At 36.5% G+C, this 20,292-nt stretch overlaps 1 protein-coding gene across 3 annotated transcripts in view; it reads right to left on the reverse strand.

Annotated features, from left to right (window-relative positions):
* Positions 1-4,385: 4,385 nt before the first annotated feature.
* The window catches only part of brd1a (bromodomain containing 1a), a 30,171-nt gene continuing 14,264 nt past the window's right edge, over positions 4,386-20,292 (reverse strand). For all 3 annotated transcript variants that reach the window (XM_072562578.1, XM_072562579.1, XM_072562577.1), the window contains 8 exons: positions 18,014-18,326; positions 14,553-14,798; positions 13,535-14,035; positions 11,926-12,058; positions 10,642-10,772; positions 8,917-9,023; positions 6,920-7,074; positions 4,386-6,204 (listed from right to left, as the gene is read on the reverse strand). In XM_072562578.1, coding sequence (XP_072418679.1) covers positions 6,021-6,204; positions 6,920-7,074; positions 8,917-9,023; positions 10,642-10,772; positions 11,926-12,058; positions 13,535-14,035; positions 14,553-14,798; positions 18,014-18,326 — 1,770 coding nt within the window. In that variant the 3' untranslated portion in view covers positions 4,386-6,020. The remainder of the gene's footprint in view (positions 6,205-6,919; positions 7,075-8,916; positions 9,024-10,641; positions 10,773-11,925; positions 12,059-13,534; positions 14,036-14,552; positions 14,799-18,013; positions 18,327-20,292) is intronic.

Below are 20,292 nucleotides of genomic sequence, written 5' to 3' on the forward strand. Positions count from 1 at the left end.
CCAGGAACGTGGAGGAGAGGATCAGCGAAGCGATTCCGGGTAGGAGTGAAAGGGAAAGGATGGTCATTATGGGGGCTTTAACTTCCTTAACATTGACTGGAAATGCTATAACTTTTAGTACGTCAGATGGATCAGTTTTTGTCCAATGTGTACAGGAGGGTTTCCTGGCACAGTAATGTCAAGGGCCATCAAGAGAAGAGGCCACACTGGATCTTGTGCTTGGTAATGAACCAGGCCAGGTGTTTGATTTAGTCGTAAGTGAGCACTTTGGAGTGTGATCATAATTCAGTTACCTTTAATTTAGCGATGGAAAGGGATATCTCATGCCACAGGACAAGAGCAATTATAATGCCATTAGACAAAACTTAGAATGCATAGAATGGGGTAGCAAAATGCAGGGGATGGGACAATCGAAACGTGGAGCTGGTTTAAAGAACAGATATTGCATGTCCTTGATAGGTATGTCCCTATCAGGCAGGGAGGAAGTGATAAGGTAAGCGAACCATAGTTTACTACAGAAATCGTATCACTTGTTAAGCGGAAGGAGGAGGCCTATGTGTTGACAAGACAAGATGGTTCAGATGAGGCGATGAAGAGTTACAGGTTAGCTAGGAAGGATTTAAAGAGAGTGTTAAGAGCAAAGAGAGGACATGAGCAGTCTTTAGCAGGTAGAATAAATGGGAACCCTAAAGCTTTCTATAGGTATGTGAGGAATAAAAGGATGACTAAGGTAGGAACAAGGCCAAAGACAGAAATGGGAAGTTGTGTGTGGAGATCAGAGAGGTGCGAAACAAATATTTCTCATCAGTTTTCACTCAGGAAAAGGAGAATATTGTAGAGGAGAAGACTGAGATACCAGATATTAGACTAGAAAGGATCGAGGTTAGTAAGGAAGAGGTATCAATTCTAGAAAGAGCCAAAGTAGACAAGTCCCCTGGGCCGGATGAGATTTTTCCGAGAATTCTCTGGAAGCTAGGGAGGAGACCGCCGAGCCTTTGGTTTTGATCTTTGAGTTGTCAGTGTCTACAGGTTTAGTACCAGAGGACTGCAAATGTTCTGCCCTTATTCTTGAAGGACAGTAGAGATGACCCAGGTAATTATAGACCAGTGAGCCTTACGTTTATTGTAGGAAAGTTTTGGAAAGTATTATAAGAGATAGGATTTATAATCATCTCACAAGCAACAATTTGATTGGAAATAGTCAACACGGATTTAGCAAGGGCATGTCGTGTCTCACAAACCTCACTGAGATTTTGAGGAGGTGACCAAGCATGTGGATGAGGATAGGGCAATTGACATGGTGTACATGGACTTCAGTAAAGCCTTTGATAAGGTTTCACAGGCTAGGCTGTTGGGAGAAAATGCAGAGGCATGGGATTCAGGGTGATTTGGCAGTTTGGATTAGAAACTGGTTTTCTGTAAGGTAGCAAGTGGTGGTTGATGGAAAATATTCGGCCTGCAGTCCGGTTACTAGTGGTATGCCACAAGGATCTGTCTTGGGACCACTGCTGGTTGTCATTTTCATAAATGACTTTGATGCAGGCATAGGTGGATGAATTAGTAAGCTTGCAGATGACACTAAAGTCAGTGGTGTAGTAGACAGTGTGGAAGAATGTTGCAGGTTGCATGAGGACTTGGATAAACTGCAGAATTGGGCTGAGAGGTGATAAATGGAGTTCAATGCAGATAAATGTGAGGTGATTCACTTTGGGAATAACATGAAGGCAGAATACTCGGTCAATGGAGAGATTCTTGGTAGTGTGGACGTGCAGAGGGATCTTGGAGTCCATGTACACAGATCCCTGAAAGTTGCCACCCAGGTTGATAGTGCTTTTAAGGCAGCATATGGTTAGGTTTTATTGGTAGAGGGATTGGGTTCTGGAGACGTAATGTCATGCTGCAACTATACAAATCACTACTGCAGTCGCACTTAGAATATGTGTCCAGTTCTGGTCGCCCTATCACAGGAAGGATGTGGAAGCATTGGAAAAGGTGCACAGGAGATTTACCAGGATATTGCTTGTTCTGGAGAGAAGGTCTTGTGAGGAAAGGCTGAGAGACTTGGGTCCGTTCTCATTAGATAGAAGGCGGCTAAGACGGAACTTGATAGAGACATACAAGATGATCAGAGGATTAGATAGGGTAGACAGTGAAAGTCTTTTTCCTAGGATGATGTCAGCTTGTACAAATTGAGGGGTGATAGATTTAAGACAGATGTCAGAGGCAGGTTCTTTGCTCAGTGTTAAGGGTGTGGAATAGTCTGCCTGCTGATGTAATTAAACCTCCCTAATGTGTCAAGAGTTAAACAATCCTTGGATAAGCAAACGAATGATGATGGGATAGTGTAGAAGGATGGGCTTAGATTAGTTCACAGGTCGGTGCAACATCGAGGGCTGAAGGGCCTATTCTGCGCTGTATTGTTCTATGTTCTGTGACAGCAGCACTTGAATTTCCAAGGATCCATATGGAATCTGTGGATTTCTCAATCCTGAACCCTTAATTGTGTCAAGGTTGCAACCAAAGCAAATTTGTGCATGATCACATCACTTCATCTCTTTTCTACTCAGACCCCCCCTCTCACCTCAAAGGCGACTGTTATAACCTGGGCAGTAAGCTTTACCAATATAGCTGGCTTCACTAAGGTGTAATGCAGTATAGGCTGTATACACGTCACATTGAGTGTATCATACCAATACAACAGAATTATCAGGAAAGGGTTCTACTTGGTCAATATCCAAGTCATTTGTAAACATAGCCACTACATCTTGAAGATCTGCACCAGGAACATTGGAAGCTGCCATGATGCCTGAAAAGTACAAACGTGCAGACTTATAGGAAGAAGCCATGGGAACGACACTAGGTGCATGTGAATTAGTGAGCTAGTATAGAGAATGGATTGCGTAAAGCCCTTCTGTACTGGAACAATTCTGTGACTGCATTATTATGGGCATCTCTGGTATTTCTTCCAGATGATTGAGGAAATGGAGATGTGTTACTGAAATGGGAACTATTGAATTGGATTAGGTTTGGTTTCACAATTTATTTGCTCCAAGTTATTTATAAAAATCTAGAATATATGTTATCTAGACATTTTCTCTCCTGCAAGTGGCATTTAACATGGCATTTCTTTTTGCAGTATAAGCTAACATTTATATAAAACTCAGTTATCTCATACCTTCCAATTTCATACTCCGTGAATTATAGCTGGTAGTACTTGGTTAGCATTCCATGGCAATCATTGCCATATCAGTTTACAAGCTCAACATTGTGATTTGTACCCCTACTGGGAGTTGTGACTCACTTTGGAAAGGCCTGGCTGATTCAGTTGAAGATACAGCTACCACTGGAGGAGTGTTTAAAACCGTGGAAGGTCACTAGTGACACCATGGAGAGCTGAAGGGTGGAGAGCAGGGGAAGGTTAATTCAGTAGGCCACAGAAGAATTTCAAAATAAGATTAATTGGTCCACCATCCTTAAGCATAAGCAGTATTGTCATAACATGTTTTGTGGTCAAATGTCACTTGTTTAAATCCACTAGGAATATATCAAACCAGAATTAGCAAAACTACCATTCAGCTGTAACAGTCCATAAAATCAATAAAGTATAGAATTCCTTCAGTATTTACATATAGCTTCACCCATCTGAATATGTGACCCTGTTATCAATAAACCTCTTTGCTCTTCCACAGAATGCTGGTTCAACACATCCTAACTTCCTCAGCACTTCACCAGATAATGCTAGATTTACATCTAAAAAAAAAATTAAGTGTCAAGTGCCTATTTAGCAGTTGAGTAAAGAGTATTACAATGAAGCCTGATCCTACCGATGTTCAGATACAGCTTCTTTCAGCATAGGACATTAGACAACTAGAGTGAGCTGACTTACCTCTTAAGAAAATGACATTCTAACTGAAGTTTTCAAGACACCTTAATAACCTATAACTAATGATTACAGATGTTGGTCTGATTGTTCAGATACATCATCTGATGACCAGGATGATAGGCAACACCATTAGCTAATTTAGCATCGCGAATTCTTAAGATTAAACAACATCGTGACAACGGTTTCAGCTTGTAACCTTAATTTAGCTAGTCCTAAAATAGTCAACCAAATATTCATTGGTTTCTAAATCAGTAGGGATTTATCCTATGGTTCACAAAACCTAAATGTATTTTTAAATCAAAATTTAAAAAAGCAACACTTGTTAGCCTGTTCTACCTTATATTCAAATGTATCAATCAAAAATGAATATAAAAATCAGTTAACAAACATTATAGAAAGCAGGGTCAAAATGTTCCTGCAACCCATCTTCCACATTGTTGGTAGAACTTTACAAATACTTCACAATAACTCAATCAACTACTAAATACACAAAAACATTCAATTATCATTTAGGGAATATGCAACAAACAGATTGCATCACATTTATTCTTTCCCAAAGTACAGTTTTAAACTGATGTGCCTGAAGTCAACCAACATTTGTTCTATAGTTAAAGCACTTTACAAATTTCAGTTTCAAACCAGTTCAGCTGCTTATAAAAGTTACTACAAAGCAAATCTGTACACTTTCTACAATAAATTAAAAAACACAAATGCAGGCACAAATTGTTTTTAAAAATTGTGTACAGGTCCCATATTAAATCACAGCAGAAAAGAAATGTAATATTAAAATACTCCTCCCAAAGTAAAAAAAAGTTACAAGTTTGTTTGAAGTGAATTCATATACAATTATACACAGGCTACAAAACCACTTAGTACAACAAGCACTCCAGCAAATCAGGTATTCTGGGCCTTAAATGCCAACTTTGTGTAATTTAAAACAAAACTGCATTTCATAAATATCAAATCTGCACACCAGTTTCCCTTTCAACATACGTCAAAGTATTTCAGAATTATTACTTTAAATGCTGTTCAAAGGATAATGCTACATTTTGGTAAATCATTTATTCAGCACCATGAAGTGAATTAAACTTAAAGCAGCGATACAGATGGCATGGTATTATTTTAATATTGCACTAAGGAAGCAATTTCAAGATAAAAGCGTCAGCAAAAATGAGCATGAAAAAGCGTGAAAGTGGATTTTAAAAACTTGCCAATTTTTCACAGAAGCATTCTTTAAAATTTATCTATCCACAGAAGTATTTGAAAATAAAGTATCTTTATTCTGTTTTGCATCTTTAAAATGATCAGATGCAATATACCGTGGCATGGTTTTTGATAATGTAATGTAGAAGTTAAAGAAATCAAACTAAAACATAGTATGTTTTTTGGGTAACATGAGGATGCCTACAGTCTGATCACATGCTTTGGTTACATTTCCATTATAATTAGCACCAGTTCAAAATTGATGTTTTAAGGGAACATTTGGTTAAAACTCAGTGATAGATGTATACTGGAGGGAAACTTTATACTGATATACAAGCATGTGCTTGATTTTTAATATTATGAAACACAACCTAAATTAAAATGACAAACTTGAGAATTAAGATTTTGTTTGGTAAGAAATACAAAGCTCATTTTACTGCTCTATTGCACACCATTTAAAGTTACCTTGATTTTGACCATTGACTTTTTCAGCATACTTTGCACCAAAATTACCTGCTGCATGGCACTTGGTTACAACAGCCTTTTCTGTTTATTTAATAAGTTACAGAACATTCAGATTATATAAAAAAGTACCAGAAACAGATAGTAACCAATTTTGACTAACAGAATAATTTACGGTGTGCAGTAATGTACAAGTATTTACAGCTTTCTCCTGTGACCTATAAACACTATGAACAAGTTATTCCTGTCAAAAAATTATAATGGAAAATTTGGATGCTTACAAGAAAGATAATGATGTATGAAAAACATAATTACAGCTGGCAGTGAATCAGTAATTTCTCTAAACACGACTACTGGAACAATGATTGAGACACTAGTGGAAAGTACATTCTTCAAGAACTGATAAATGGTTCTGTAAAGCTTTTAGTTTTCAACATGTAAGCCAGATAAATCAATGTCCCACGCTTAAATTTCAATCAATGTCACTAAAGTCACTGGTTTGTTCACCTTGGACTCTGCTTCGGTGGAGCATTGCACGATCAAAAGCAATGCGAACAGATTTTCGAATGGAAGAAGTTCGGCCTTCCATCATTTTTATTTTGTCTATGGTTTCGTCAATACCAAGTGGAACCACTTTGGATTTTGGAAGCCACTGCCTGTGGAAATAATTACACATTATTTGAAAGAGAGACTTCTTTAAAAATAAAACCATTTCAGTCGATATATATGCTCTAATGTCACAATTAGGGTAGTAATGGTTAGAAAAAAAACTTCAAATGGACTGCAACTTGTTAATACAAATTTTCATACAGAATGTTAGTTAATTAGAAGAAAAAAATGTAAATTCAGTTAATTTCTAAAAAAAAACTGCAACCTCAGACCTACATGTAGGTGCTTGGTTGTCAAGCGACTTTCTGATTGGTTAAAGGTGAGTACGTCACAAAGTATTTTCTTTGAAAACTGTCAATAGAGCAAATGGGAGCTTAAACACTTTCAAAGGTTTCTCTTCAGGCTAATTAGCACCTATAGTGCTATTAAGGATGGAGTTCCAGGACTTTGATCCAAACAGACAACTATTGTTGTGTTAAATAGAAGCAGTCACCACAGAAGTCTACTATAGGTTGAACATTTTCAATGGTGAAAAAATTTACACTATACATGAAGCATTTTTGTTCCATGAGTAACCAGAGAAAGATGGAATGAAGTTGAGCTGTGGAGACAATGGTGTAGTATCCATTTGACATGGCTGAAAATTAAAACAAGCTCTTAGAAATTCATCCTAGATACTAAAAAAAATAGAGTAAATCTATACTAGAGGCAATACTAAAGTTTAGGCATGAAATCAAGATTCCCACCTGGTTGTGCACTTACCAGCTTCGTTTGTTGTCAAAGAACAAAACAAGATAAAGCTTCTCTCCAGCTCTCCGCTGCATCTGCTCTCCCACTTTAAGTACATCAAGAGGGGGCACAGGTATAGGCACTCCATTGTGGCGAAAACCACTTCGAGACATCTTTGGATCAATTACCTAATTTTTAAAAAAAAGGGAAACGCTACTTCTTCCAAATTTTTGAAACAAAAATTGTTTTCAAGACTATGAATCAGTATTATAAACTAGCTTTTTTAGTTTATAAAGACAAAGATAAAGCGCATGGAATTTTAACCCAAGCACAAAGGTAGGAAGATGATCGTGTCATTTAAAACATCTAACATAACTTTAAAATAAAAAGATTAAACCTGGTCCTTTCAACATTGCAACTAGAATACACTTAGAAAATTCAGAGATTGATAACTGAAAATTTTGGAACTGATTTTTAGAAGTTTATTTTCTCAGCATCATTATGTACTCCACTTCGCTAGAAAATCAAATGTCTAAAAGAAAATAGTTTCAACTTCAATGCCTATAGTTCACACAGCTCAACTTAAAATTACACAGAACCTCTAATTCAGTCCACTTTTGTGACTTGTTTAACTGTGAATACCTCAGAATGCCTAATAGTTCTAAATATTTTCCTAAGATGTGGTCAGCAAGAACATACCTTTGTGAATACCAAAACATAAAACAATAGTAACATTTCAGTATTATAAGCCAGGAAATTCAGTCCTAAAGCAGTTAACACCCCTTAGATATACTGAAATATTTAACAATGCAAGCTTTTGAATTTTAAAAAAAATCAATTTGGGGATAGAAGCATCATTAGCAAGACCAACATTTACTACCTATCCCTAATTGCTCTTGCTGAGTGGCATACTAAACCATTTGAGGGTAGTTAACTGCTGTTGGCAGAGGAACACACAAGCTACATCAGGCAAGGATGGCAGACAATCTTATTCTAAAAAAACGATGAGCCAGATTCTACCAATATTCTACAATAACCTGGTAGTTTTACAATTACTAAGCTTAATGTTTTATTACAAATTTATTATTTAATCAAATTAATATAATGGAGCTTGAACTTGTGACCCTGAAACATTAACTCAAGCCTCTGAATTACAAGTCCAGTAACATTACAATAATGCTACCATCATCTTTACAAACAAAGTAATTTCCTAAATATGATTTGTATAATTCTAAACTACACACCACAGACTAAATGTTTCAACTGTGATTAAAGCAAATTTATCGTTTCTTCATGTATTTAAAAAACATGCCACTAATACCTGTTTAAAGGTTTCAATAAATTCATACCACTACAAAGTATGAATTTTGCATTAAAAATTGCTTTTCTTCACCCCTTCCCCCCCACAACTTTTAATGGCCACGTGTTCACCTGAAAAGGGTGAGCAAAGAACATACTGCCAAACCTTATGTTTCAGAAACTAAATATGAGGTGCAAATCAATTCAGCAAGTCTCCTTTTCAAATTGTTTTTATGTTTGACATATTAAGTTGCATGGTGTTGTGTGAGGGAGATAACTATCATGAACCTAAATCCCTCTGATATAATGCACTGGAATCCATTACACAGGGGGAGTGCCGAACCAGAGGACACAACTTAAAAATACAGGGTAGACCATTTAGGACAGAGATGAGGAGAAACTACTTCACCCAGAGAGTGGTGGCTGTGTGGAATGCTCTGCCCCAGAGGGCAGTGGAGGCCCAGTCTCTGGATTCTTTTAAGAAAGAATTGGATAGAGCTCTTAAAGATAGTGGAGTCAAGGGGTATGGAGATAAGGCTGGAACAGGATACTGATTAGGAATGATCAGCCATGATCATATTGAATGGCGGTGCAGGCTCGAAGGGCAGAATGGCCTACTCCTGCATCTATTGTCTATTGTCTAAGACCATATAACGCTATTTCTGAAGTAAACATTCAGATTTATTTCCACATCTTCATCACAATAATTTCCACTATGCGGTTTTACTCACCAATGCTGGATATGATGGATAACCACTACACTTTGCCCAAATCAATTTTAAGGGCTCCAAGGCAGAACTGGAATCTGTGGAAGTCCACATGCTATTTTGGCCAACTTCTAGAAAAAGAAATTCAGTAATAGTCAAAACCATGTATTTCTTCATTAGCAAAATAATTTGCTTCTGCAACTGTCAGATAGGAACAGATAAAGAACCAAGCAGGTCATATTCTACCTAGTCGGTACATTTAAGTAAAAAGCAATTATTGCACTACTATATTGTAGGCAAATCCAAGAACTGTCGGAAAGAGAGCAACATGGTGGCTCAGTGGTAAGCACTGTTGCCTCACAGCACCTGGGTTGCAGGTTCAATTCCAGCCTCGGACAACTGTCTGTGTGGAGTTTGCACATTCTCTCAGTGTCTGCGTGGGTTTCCTCTGGGTACTCTGGTTGACCATGTTAAATTGCCCATAGTGTTAGGTGCATTAGTCGGGGGGGGGTTGCTCTTTGGATGGCTGGTGTGGACTTGTTGGGCCTAAGGGCCTGTTTCCACACTGTAGGGAATCTAATCTAATCGTAAACAAATGAAATTGTAACTGCACACCACATGGGATTACAGTTTACAATTCATGACAATCATGGCAGATCTTGCCTTCAACTCCATATCCCTTGATTCTCTGACAAAGTGGGTCTAACTCAACCACAAACAGAGACTGTTAAAGATTATCACTATTTGAATGATCTCAGTCCTAAATGATCATCTCCTTACCTTGAATCTGTGCCTATTCACAACCAATGGAAACAACCTCTCAGTCTCTATTCTGACAAGCCCCCAGCATAACTATGTTTTAATGAAATCACCCCTATTTTTCTAAATTCTAGCAAATGAAGGCATAGGTTACTCAGTCTGTCATAGGATAACTATCTCGTCAGAGTAATTAATCCAGAGAATGTTTGTAGTGGTGCACCCACTTCAAGTATATCCTTCTTTAAATATGGAGTCCAAAATTGCATACAGTATTCCAAGGTATTGATTCACCAAAGTCTGGTAAGCAACATCTCTACACCTGAACTGCAATGCCATTGCGTTAAAAAGGCCAACATGTAGCTTTGCTAACTGTACATAAGAAATACTTCTCACTTTATTTTCTCACATCCAGATAATTAGAAATACTCATTAATCTACGTTGAGGGGCCCAAAATGCGTCATTTTCATTTGTATCATTCTGTGATATTCGCCATCTATTTTCTAAGGATGGATCAACTTCTACAGAGTGGGCAATCAAAATATAATACTTGTTTGGTCAAAACAAAAATGAACTAGCTGGTCAGACATTATTAAAATGATTTCTGATGCTTGAAAATTTGAACCGACAAGTACCCATTTCTTATCCCAATTCAATTAATAGTTACTAATAATGAAGCAAAGTTAAAGTATTAATGCAGAGATCAATTTTCAATAACTAACTTCAGGACACTAAACATTTCTTAACAACATCTTGGAAAAACGTAGTAAACAATCATTTTCACTTTTAGTAATTTCAGTCTATGCATAGTCAGCATTCACAAATAAATTATTCAATATTGAGACTTACAAACAAACAAGCATTTTTACATTTTCCCAATATTACCAATAAAAAAAAAAGCAGAATTGAAATCATGAACAATCATATCACAGTTTAAAAAACCTGAGTTTGAATGATGAAAAAAAGGTCTTAGCGTAGCTCTAGATCATTACCTGCTGCAATTCTGGCTGCTTTGGCAAAGTTACCATTTTCAATACAAGCAATCAACTCATTTCTGTGTTCCAGGGGGTTTCTTCGTGCTAATGCTGGCTTTCCTTTGCCACACTTTGGAAGGCTTATTGTGCTTAGAGAAAAAGAACAACAATTTGCAAATATGCTAGAGTTTGAAATGATAATGTATTGAGAAAATATTTTTAAATGTGTGCGTTTTTCAAATCAGTAAATACTAGTAAAACATTAGAGAATTGAAATGTTCTGATTTCTCTAATTAAACTGGGGAGTGGAAGTGAAAAAGAATGTCTGTAAATAGAGCACTACAATTTAAAAAACCTACGTTTATATACATGATTGACAATCTCAAGATTGAATTAAAATGTAATATAGGTTCTGAAGTCATTTTTGACATAATGTTACGTTTTTCTCCATAACTGCTGCCAGACCCGTTTCTATTTCAGACCTTCAGCATCTTGACATTATATTTTCGTAATACAAGTTCAGTTTATTGTTCTTGCTGGAGTCAGATGCTATGAAGTCAAGCTGTAATCCAGGGCTCAAAGTTGGTACTGAAAAAGCACAGGAGGAGCAGGAGAGTCGACGTTTTGGGCATAAGTCCTTCATCAGTGATTCCTGAAGGGCTTATGCCTGAAATATCAACTCCCCTGCTCCTTGGATGTTGCCTGACAGGCTGAGCTTTTCCAGCACCACTTTTCCACTCTGATCTCAAGCATCCGCAGTCCAGGGCTCAAGAACAAAAATCAAGGTTGATAATCCTACTGCTATAACTCAGGGGGAGCTGCATGTTGCTTGTACTTCCAGTCAATTGATACTTCAAAATAGTCAGTGTAATTTTTTTGTAAAAAAAGACTATTTCTCTCCCAAATTAGATGCTAAAATAATTGTTCCAAATTTTCCTCAGGAAAATGGCGCAATTTTTAAAATCAAATAACTTCCGCTTTTATTGTTACTATTTTACTTTTCTCCTACAGTTACTAAAATAATTTATCATTCCCTTATTCCTACATAGAACACCACAGCTTTCCAGGCCTCCACATTACTATTGATGGCATATTTGTTCAAAGGCTGGAACAAAGTGCAATTGTTTTTTTGACCCTGAATCTTTAGAAGATTTGCCCATAAATTACGCCATCCCACAATGTAAAACATCAAATTTAATAACAGATTAAATTAGCTTACATCAAACAAAATATATTTTATAAATACTCCTATCCATCCAGGAACTGCATAAAATGACTTTTAAATTTGTCTAGTATACTCACCTTGCTTGGTTGGAAACCACACTGACACTGGTGCAAATACTTGATTCTGAAGCACAACGACGACGCTGATGATCAGTTGTATTGGTTTGTGGAGTTTCTGGTTTTTCCTCATTACCATATCCATTGGATAATGCTAGGAAAATAAAAAATGTAGTAACAGACGAAATTAAATATTTAGTTCAATACTTCAAAAGTTTTGTTCCTATATTGAAATTTTGTTTCACCAACAAGAGACCCAGAAATCTGGCAAATTAACTCAATAAAGAAATCTTGAACATTGACCAAAAACTTGATTTGCATTGATTTGCTTTTAAAAACAGAATAAGGTTATTATGCACAATAAATATTTCCATTATTCTTACATCTCAATCCCTCCCAATTTCTTTAGATGGTCTTCAGTTCCATCAGATTTGAAAAGCTTTGATTTCTTCAAATCAATAGTATACCAACTCATTCAATAACAGTGCCCAATTATTAACTGAAATGGCTGGACAAATCAAGAAAATTGGGCAGACCATTAGCCAGATATAGTTGTAGAAAAGTTCAAATTATTGAGCTTGGCAAAGGGAAATCAATAATAGAATACAAGTTAACCCAGGTTAATATGTATAGCATTGATGTTGATCTATTAATAGTCAATAAAACTACCAGTACAACTGTACCAACATTATGGCCTGCTTATTAGAACTAAATTTAACTTTTGAGGAACAAATTTTAAAAAACGTTTTCCGAAAGCAGGAATTTGACATCAAGAACAAATTTAGGACAGATTCTGGCCTCTGTTCTCGTGTAGTTGCTAAGTGAGACTGGAATTGTCCCAGTTACTCGATGATAAATGTAGGGGCCCCATGCTTATATGTACTAGAGCTGTAACTTAGCCAACACTCTAGCATAGAAAGTCTGCCACAGATTTTATAAAATTATATATTATTCATACCAAATTCAGTGTGTACTAATTTTCAACCACTACCTTTGGGATTACTTTTGGTAACTATTGTGTGTTGCAAGTCTACTTTATAAACATGATATGTAACATATAGAATAAGATAAAAGGTTATAGATAGAATACATAGAATTCATGGGCAACAAAATTGGTTGTTCACCACCACTCCCCATCACCACACCCCCCACCCCAACCCTACTTCAAAAAGAAGGAATTGACAGAATTTAACAAGTACTGAAAAATTGCAAGCAACAGTAGAGAGGAATAGAGTTGATGGTTCAACTTGATGATAAATAAGAAAGGTCAGTGACCTGAAACTTTTACTGTTTCCACAGATGCAGGATGACCTGCTAATTCAAACATTATGCATTTCTGCATATTTCCAGCATCTGCAATATTTTGCACATGTAATAGACAGAGACACAGATTGAAAGACAGAAGGTAAAAAATGTTTGTTGAACTCCCTATATGTTACTGGCCCAAACTTACAAACTGTTAGTCCTTTGGGGTTTAGAGAGATATTTTGGAAGGCTGCTTTTTCCTATAAAAACTTTTTAGGATGCAGGCTTGGTACACACTCACTTATATTTTTTGCCTTAGCTTTATATCATTGCTAAATTTAATATTTTCAAATAACGTGAATTCTAAAGACTTCTAGATATTTACCTAGGTCAGGTCTTTCGAGGGGTAATTTTTCACCATCTCCTTCAGAATCACCACACAGGCTACGTGACCGCTTCCTTGGCTGTAACAGTGTCTCTAGCCTTGGAATTACCACAGATAAGAAGGTTTTTGTTCCCAGTTGCCCTTGAAGTGGCTGAGTGTCTGCATTTTTTGCTTGTTTTGGAGGGTTCGCACTTTGGGGTTTTCGGAATAAAACAGAAGTATGCCTACTAGTATCAACTGAAGATTCAACTACATCAGTTTTTGAGTTATTGATGTCATCGTTACTTAGGTCATCTGCAGTATGTCCATTCATTGTCACATTGTGCACAGAAGCGCTATTCACTTCACTGTCAAACTTTACTCTTTTATGTAATCTACTCTGGTCAATGCTAGGTTCTATTGGTTTCAGGGTGGGTGGTTCGGATGGAGTTTCTGAAGACGGCGGAAGAGGCAAAGAATCAGATGGCTCAAGAGTAGGTGGCACTGAAGACTTTGCATCACCTGAAACAGTACATACAATAATTTACAAAATCTTGACAATAACAGCTCAAGTTGTTTAACATTACTATATGGGAAAAAAATAGCTCCCTCTACTTTTCAACTACACAAAACCTGTATCAGGTTTTTTGGTTACAAAGCGTTCATATGCAAAACAATACCTTCACAAGGTAAGTATAGAAAAGGTGACTCAAGCAGACCTGGTTTGATGTTATTTTACTTTGTAAAAATCAGTGGTTAATTTACCTCCCAGATTTGAAATGCCCAACTGCAATTAAACTTGCAGGAGAGGAAGATGTTGAATTTTGGCACTTATTTCAGTACTCGAGTAATTGCTTTCTGTAGACTTTCTGCAAAGGTAAACTACAAACAGCACCTCTAATGATTATACTGGTGATTTTTCTCAACAATAATGTTTCACTTAATGCATATATGTGGTTTGAACAATCATGCTCCCCTAACAGGAGGATTAAAGGCAACTGCATTAAATGCATTTAATAATAGCCATGATATAACTCACCATCTTGTTCTGACTTTGACCCATCTTCAACTATGCTGCTTTCAGTCTGCATATGTTCACTCTGAGTCTTCTGCTGGCTTAACTTTAAGCGGATGTTATTAATTTCTTTTCGCAATAACTTGGCACGTCTACATCTGGCACCACAGGATTTCATTGCACATGTCATGTCCAGTTTGTCCAGCAACTCCTTCAGCTGCACTTCCAAAGACATATGCTCTCTATTTGCAGGTACTAATAATCTATCCACTACAATGAAACAAACAATCAATTAACAAACAAGTTTGAAGTCAAAAGATTGCTTATAGTCACGGCTACAGAAACTACCATTACGTATAAATGGAGTAGCGTTTTGTTATATTTTGTGCCCGTATTCCAGTGTAATTAGTTGAATCAGCAAGTTTGAATTATTAATTAATCTCAGAAAAACTAAAAGATCAGTTTCTGCAACTTTTTCAATCCATTGAAGATACAGCTTGTCCAAGTTAGGTCCCACTCACAAAACAGACCATCATCCCCTCAGAATTCAGATTCTGCTGGCTTTAGTACACTCTAAAATTGCATCTATTTTTTCCCCCAATGCACCAGACAGTAGTACGTGCAGTTTCTTTTGTATGTGACAAAATATTTAGTCTACCATAAAATGTAGCGTGTAGACTAATGAAATCATTAAAATTATTAATGTTATCATTTGAAGGGATTTTAAAAAGTGAAGGATTGGACTATTTTATTTAAAACCATCAATTTTTGTTGATTATGCCATTTCAGGGTATAATGGCATAATGCAGATACTGAGCAACTTCATGCAGATACTGAGCATTACTTCTCAATTTCAACCAAAGTGGAAACTCTACATCATGAAATCAGTGGAAGGCTGGTAATCAATGCATCAATTTTAATATTTTAACATTTTCATAATTGTCCAAATTGCAGTAAAGTTCTATCTAAATAGGTCAATTTTGGATTTCTTGTGCAGGGATTTGGATTATAATTCTATAGAATTTTACTTTCATTGTGACAACACAAAGAACAAACATGTCTCTGTCTTCATGAATTAACATATTAGCATTTGGATTTCATGACCCTAATACAACTAACGTGAGGGAAAAAAAAGTAATTCTTCAATACAGACAAGATGTTACCCAAACAATTATTATGCATACTTATTAATTATTTAAAATAAAGGACAAGAGTACAAATTATCACATCACATCTTAAAACTGCTTACCAAACTTTTAGTTCAGGCTTACTGTGGTAATTGGTTAAATCGAAGAAAACAGCATGAAGAGATTGCACTGGTGCCCAACTAATTTCACTCCAATGTTTTTCCGCCCGTTAGTCCCATAATGTTTTCCCCTTCTGGTTTTCAATCACTTTCTTTTTGAAAGTTAAGTTGGTTTCTGACATCTTTTAGGCCATGCATTCCAGATTGCAACTTGCACATATAAAAAGAAGATACCTCCTGCTGCAATTATTTATTTAACCAATTAACTTAAATCTGCATCAATTGGTAGTTAGCCCTTCTGCCAATGGAACCAGTTTCTATACTTAATCAGATTCTTGGTATAGATGTGGTGAAAGATGATCAGAGGCAGTCAGGAATGTGAACTGGAGATCAAAATCCGATCAGCTACGATCTTAATAAATGGCCGTGCAATTCCACAAGCCACAGAAGCATACTCTTACTTCCTTGTTCATTAAGAAAAATTACTTCAGCTTTCCTCCCAGAAGAAAATAAATCAATTGTGAACATCCCTATGTGCAAGATTAAACACATATTTAAGAAAGCCTGGCAAAACAAGAACACTTCCCATCAAAAGAGAAAGGCAAGTTCCTCAAACATTTGGTTGTTTTTCCAGTTGTGAGATGCAACTTCAGAAAAATACCCAGAAATGCTGGATAAACACTTATCATTTCTCCAGGGTTTCTGCTGCGTACGTAGCGGTTTTAGTTGGCATTGAGTTAAAATAAGGGTGGTGTGGTAAATTAAGGCTGTACATTGTGATAAGAACTCTTAGTCAAATCGAACTTTGAGTAGCACTGCATTTATTCGAAAAATCCACCCACCAATCCTGTGGCAGCAGCCATAGTTGGCAAGATAGTCTCCGTCCAAAGATGGAAACACAAAGTTGAGCTTTTTGACACAAGATGTGGAAGTAGACCACTTGGCCCATCAAGTTCACACTGCCATTCAATTAAATCATAACTAATCTGATAATCCTAAACTCCACAATCCTGCCTTGCTTCCTTATGCCTTGATTATGAAAAAAAAGTATTTTAGCCTTGAACACACTTAACAACCTCAGCCTTGACAGCACTCTGAAGTGAAGAATTCCATAGATTCACTATCCAGAAAAGAAACTTCTCATCTGTTTTAAATAGACAACACCTTACTTTAAGATTATACCCTGTGGTCCTAGACTTGGAGAATGGGAAACAACTCTACATCTGTCCAGTAAAGTCCCTAAGATTCTGATATGTTTTAATAAGATCGCCTTTTATTCTTCTAAATTCCAATAAGTAAAATACCAAACTACTCACCATCTTCTCATAAGGAAATCATCCTTTACCCAGAATCAACTTCTTAAAACGTTCTCAGGTGAGCCTTCAATCCTAGTCTATGTTTCCTTACATAAAAGGACCAAAACTGTATACTGTATTTCTGGTGTGATCTAGATAGTGCAGTTTATGTCTAGCAAGACATCCCTAATTTTACACTACATTCCCTTTGAAATAATAGCTGACATTAGCCATTCCAAGACAGACTGAACTTGGATGTTAGCCTGTGATTCATATTGACAACCCTAAAATCTCTCTATTCTGCAGTTTTCCACAGTCTTTCCCAACTTAAGTAACATCCAGCTTCCAGCCAGTGTATAACCTCACATTTTGCAATTGGAACAACAGTATGAGAAAAAATACTAATATGCCACACGGCAGCATCTGACAGAATATTAACCAGTCACCACCTTCACTTTACAACAAAGTTATCATCAACATTCCTTTTAAAGAGGTGCATCGCTCCCATAGTCTCTCCCCAACCAGCAACCCTACAGTGAACTTCCACTAAGTCAATTCTTGTCATGCTACACATTCACAAATCAGGTGCAGCAGATATATTAACATTAATTTGGTCCATGCCTTTTACCAGCATCACATATTTCAGCAGCTACATCTACTTTACAGCTGATATCAGCACAAGTAAACGTTCTCCCCAGAGAAAGACATTGTGCGGCTGGAGAAAAAAGAAAGAAACTGTGGTTTTCCAGGGAGCAGGATTAACGGTCATAAATCAAGAGTAGTTACTCAAGGGCTTTTTAAAAAAGTAAACAGAACTATATCTATTTTGAAAATGCCATATTAAACAAAAGTTAGATAAGGTTTTCTTGCTCTTCACATAAAATAGGTAATGTATTGTAACTGTAGATCGATGTATCCTAAAAGTATTAATGAAAATAAAGTACCCTCTTCCCATGTCAAAGGCTTGGTGATTTCACACTTTGGTGGTTCAGGCAAATGCATTGAAGTTTCAGAGTCAAAACCTATTCGGCCAGCTTCACGACGAGCCTGTCTTAAGATGACACCGCCCTGATCTCTCAATCGCACAGCTGCTCGGTAAAATATTGTGTCCTTTGCATTGTATTTCATACAATTATCTACAATAAGGTTAACATCAGCTTCAAATTCATCCAGATTATTATAACCATGATCTTCTATCCTTTTTCTCATTGTGGAGAAGTCCATTGGGTGTGTTATATGATCTAAATAGTCTGGAACCTGAAAATATATAGAAAACAACTTTAGTTAATGATGACCTTGTCTGAAATGCGCCCAAAACAAATACTTGCCAATTGCAAAAGATCTTACAGTTTATTTTTAAATTAGAACTGCTTTCATGAACATAAATTTTAGAAAATACAAGAAACATGAAGCTCAAAATTTCTGGTGTTCTAAAAAAAGTCAGGAGAATGACTAAACAGTCTACTAGCCTTGAACTCTGCTAATTATAAATGGGCACTCAACGTTGTCAAGAATAAACAATACTAAGCAACATAAATGTAAATGTCATGGGAAGTTGACACTACTCTTCCATCACCAATATGCATGAACAGAGTCAAGGTTTTGATGAAGTTTGTTTGTGCCAGAGAATTGGGTGAGGGTCAGTTGAGCAACCAATTCTCACTAACCTAGATGCCAAATGAAACCAATACATTTATAGATGGAGGTAAAAACATATAAATAAGAAACGGCAATTAAAACTGCAATGTCTGCAAAGGACTATTTCTTTTCACTGACTATTAGAATGTTAATTTGCGTCTTAAGAATTGTTATTATTTTACTTTGTGTATAAATTGTGGTAAATAAATTAAAACGTAAATATAATTAAGCAATTAACATAATTACGAATTCAGTTTCTGCTTACGCCCAAAATGGACACAGTAAACAACATGATGAACTGATGTCCACCAAATGGTAATGGCAAGTAGTCCAAATCATTTTCAGACTTGCACTTGAATTTCATATGGTTGGCAAGCTGTCAGCACTATTTTGTTTGACAACTTCCGGGTGCGTGTACGCACGCAGTGAGGGTTATGGTGGTTGGGAATGATGAGTGCAGAAGTTGGAAAATTTGAAGATTTGTTCATACTGCATGTTTCAGTTCATGGAAACGTGATGCAAAATGTGCAATTTGCTTGTGCGTTATTATTTATTTTGGAGCTTTGAATTTGAACTAGTGATATATAGGTTGTGTGCTTGACTGAATTTAATTATTAACTTCCAAGTATTTCTATTTTAAAAGCAGACAGAAAGATAGATAATCCATGGGAACAGATGGGAATTCGATTAAATTGGGGTAGCAAACAAAGTGGAGTGCAATAGGTGTATATATAGAAGATGCTGGATGTTTTTCCGGTATTGGTTAAACAAACATTATCATTTTGGTTTGGATAAAAAGTTTTTGGGTTTCAGTTGAGCAGGTCTGAATAGGGCTTGGCTGAAGCTGGCTGTGTAAAATAGTTGATTCTCAGAAACAGAGACAGCTTTAGAAATTTAACAAATTGGTTACCTTTGTATAAGGAATTTAATTTAAAGTTTCCAGACAAGGAGGGCTTGGTTAAAACCCTGAAGTGGGTAGTTGAAGCTGAGCAGGTTTTAGCTTAGTTGTATGAAAGTTCCAGGAACAGGCCATCAGATTCTCAAGCCAAGGAATTGAAGCCACAGATAAATTAAGCACTAAAGGAAAGAAATTCCCTCTGGTGTTAATACTATAAAAGGAGGGCTTTTCAGATTAATGGGACTGTACTTCACTGAGAGTTTCAATTTTTTTTAAAAAAATTGTGTAGTAGGAAAATAGCTTATTCTATTTTATTTCTTTTACAGTAATAACCTTTGTCTATTGTTAAACCCAAATCTGTAACACTGTATGTTTGTTTTTCAGTTTAAAAACATGATCTATCAAACCAGATTTCAGCCTGGAATTTGACTTTCCAATAATAAAGACAGCTTGGATTATAAAAGAAAATATAGCCAGCATGAAGCTGATAATGGATCAAACATTTTTCAGAGCACATCATGGAGATCCTTGTGGAGGAAATTAGCAAGGAGGTGGGCTTATTTCCTGCTGATAGGAGATGGGTGCTGAGCCAAATTCCTTCGTCACAGAGACTCAGCATATATAGATGTATAGCTTGATGAAAACGTCCCTAAAGTAGCTTCCCCAACCTATGTGAAAAGTGTACAG

Source organism: Chiloscyllium punctatum, chromosome 44 (genome assembly GCF_047496795.1).
Source record: "Chiloscyllium punctatum isolate Juve2018m chromosome 44, sChiPun1.3, whole genome shotgun sequence".
Classification (NCBI taxonomy): Eukaryota; Metazoa; Chordata; class Chondrichthyes; order Orectolobiformes; family Hemiscylliidae; genus Chiloscyllium; species Chiloscyllium punctatum.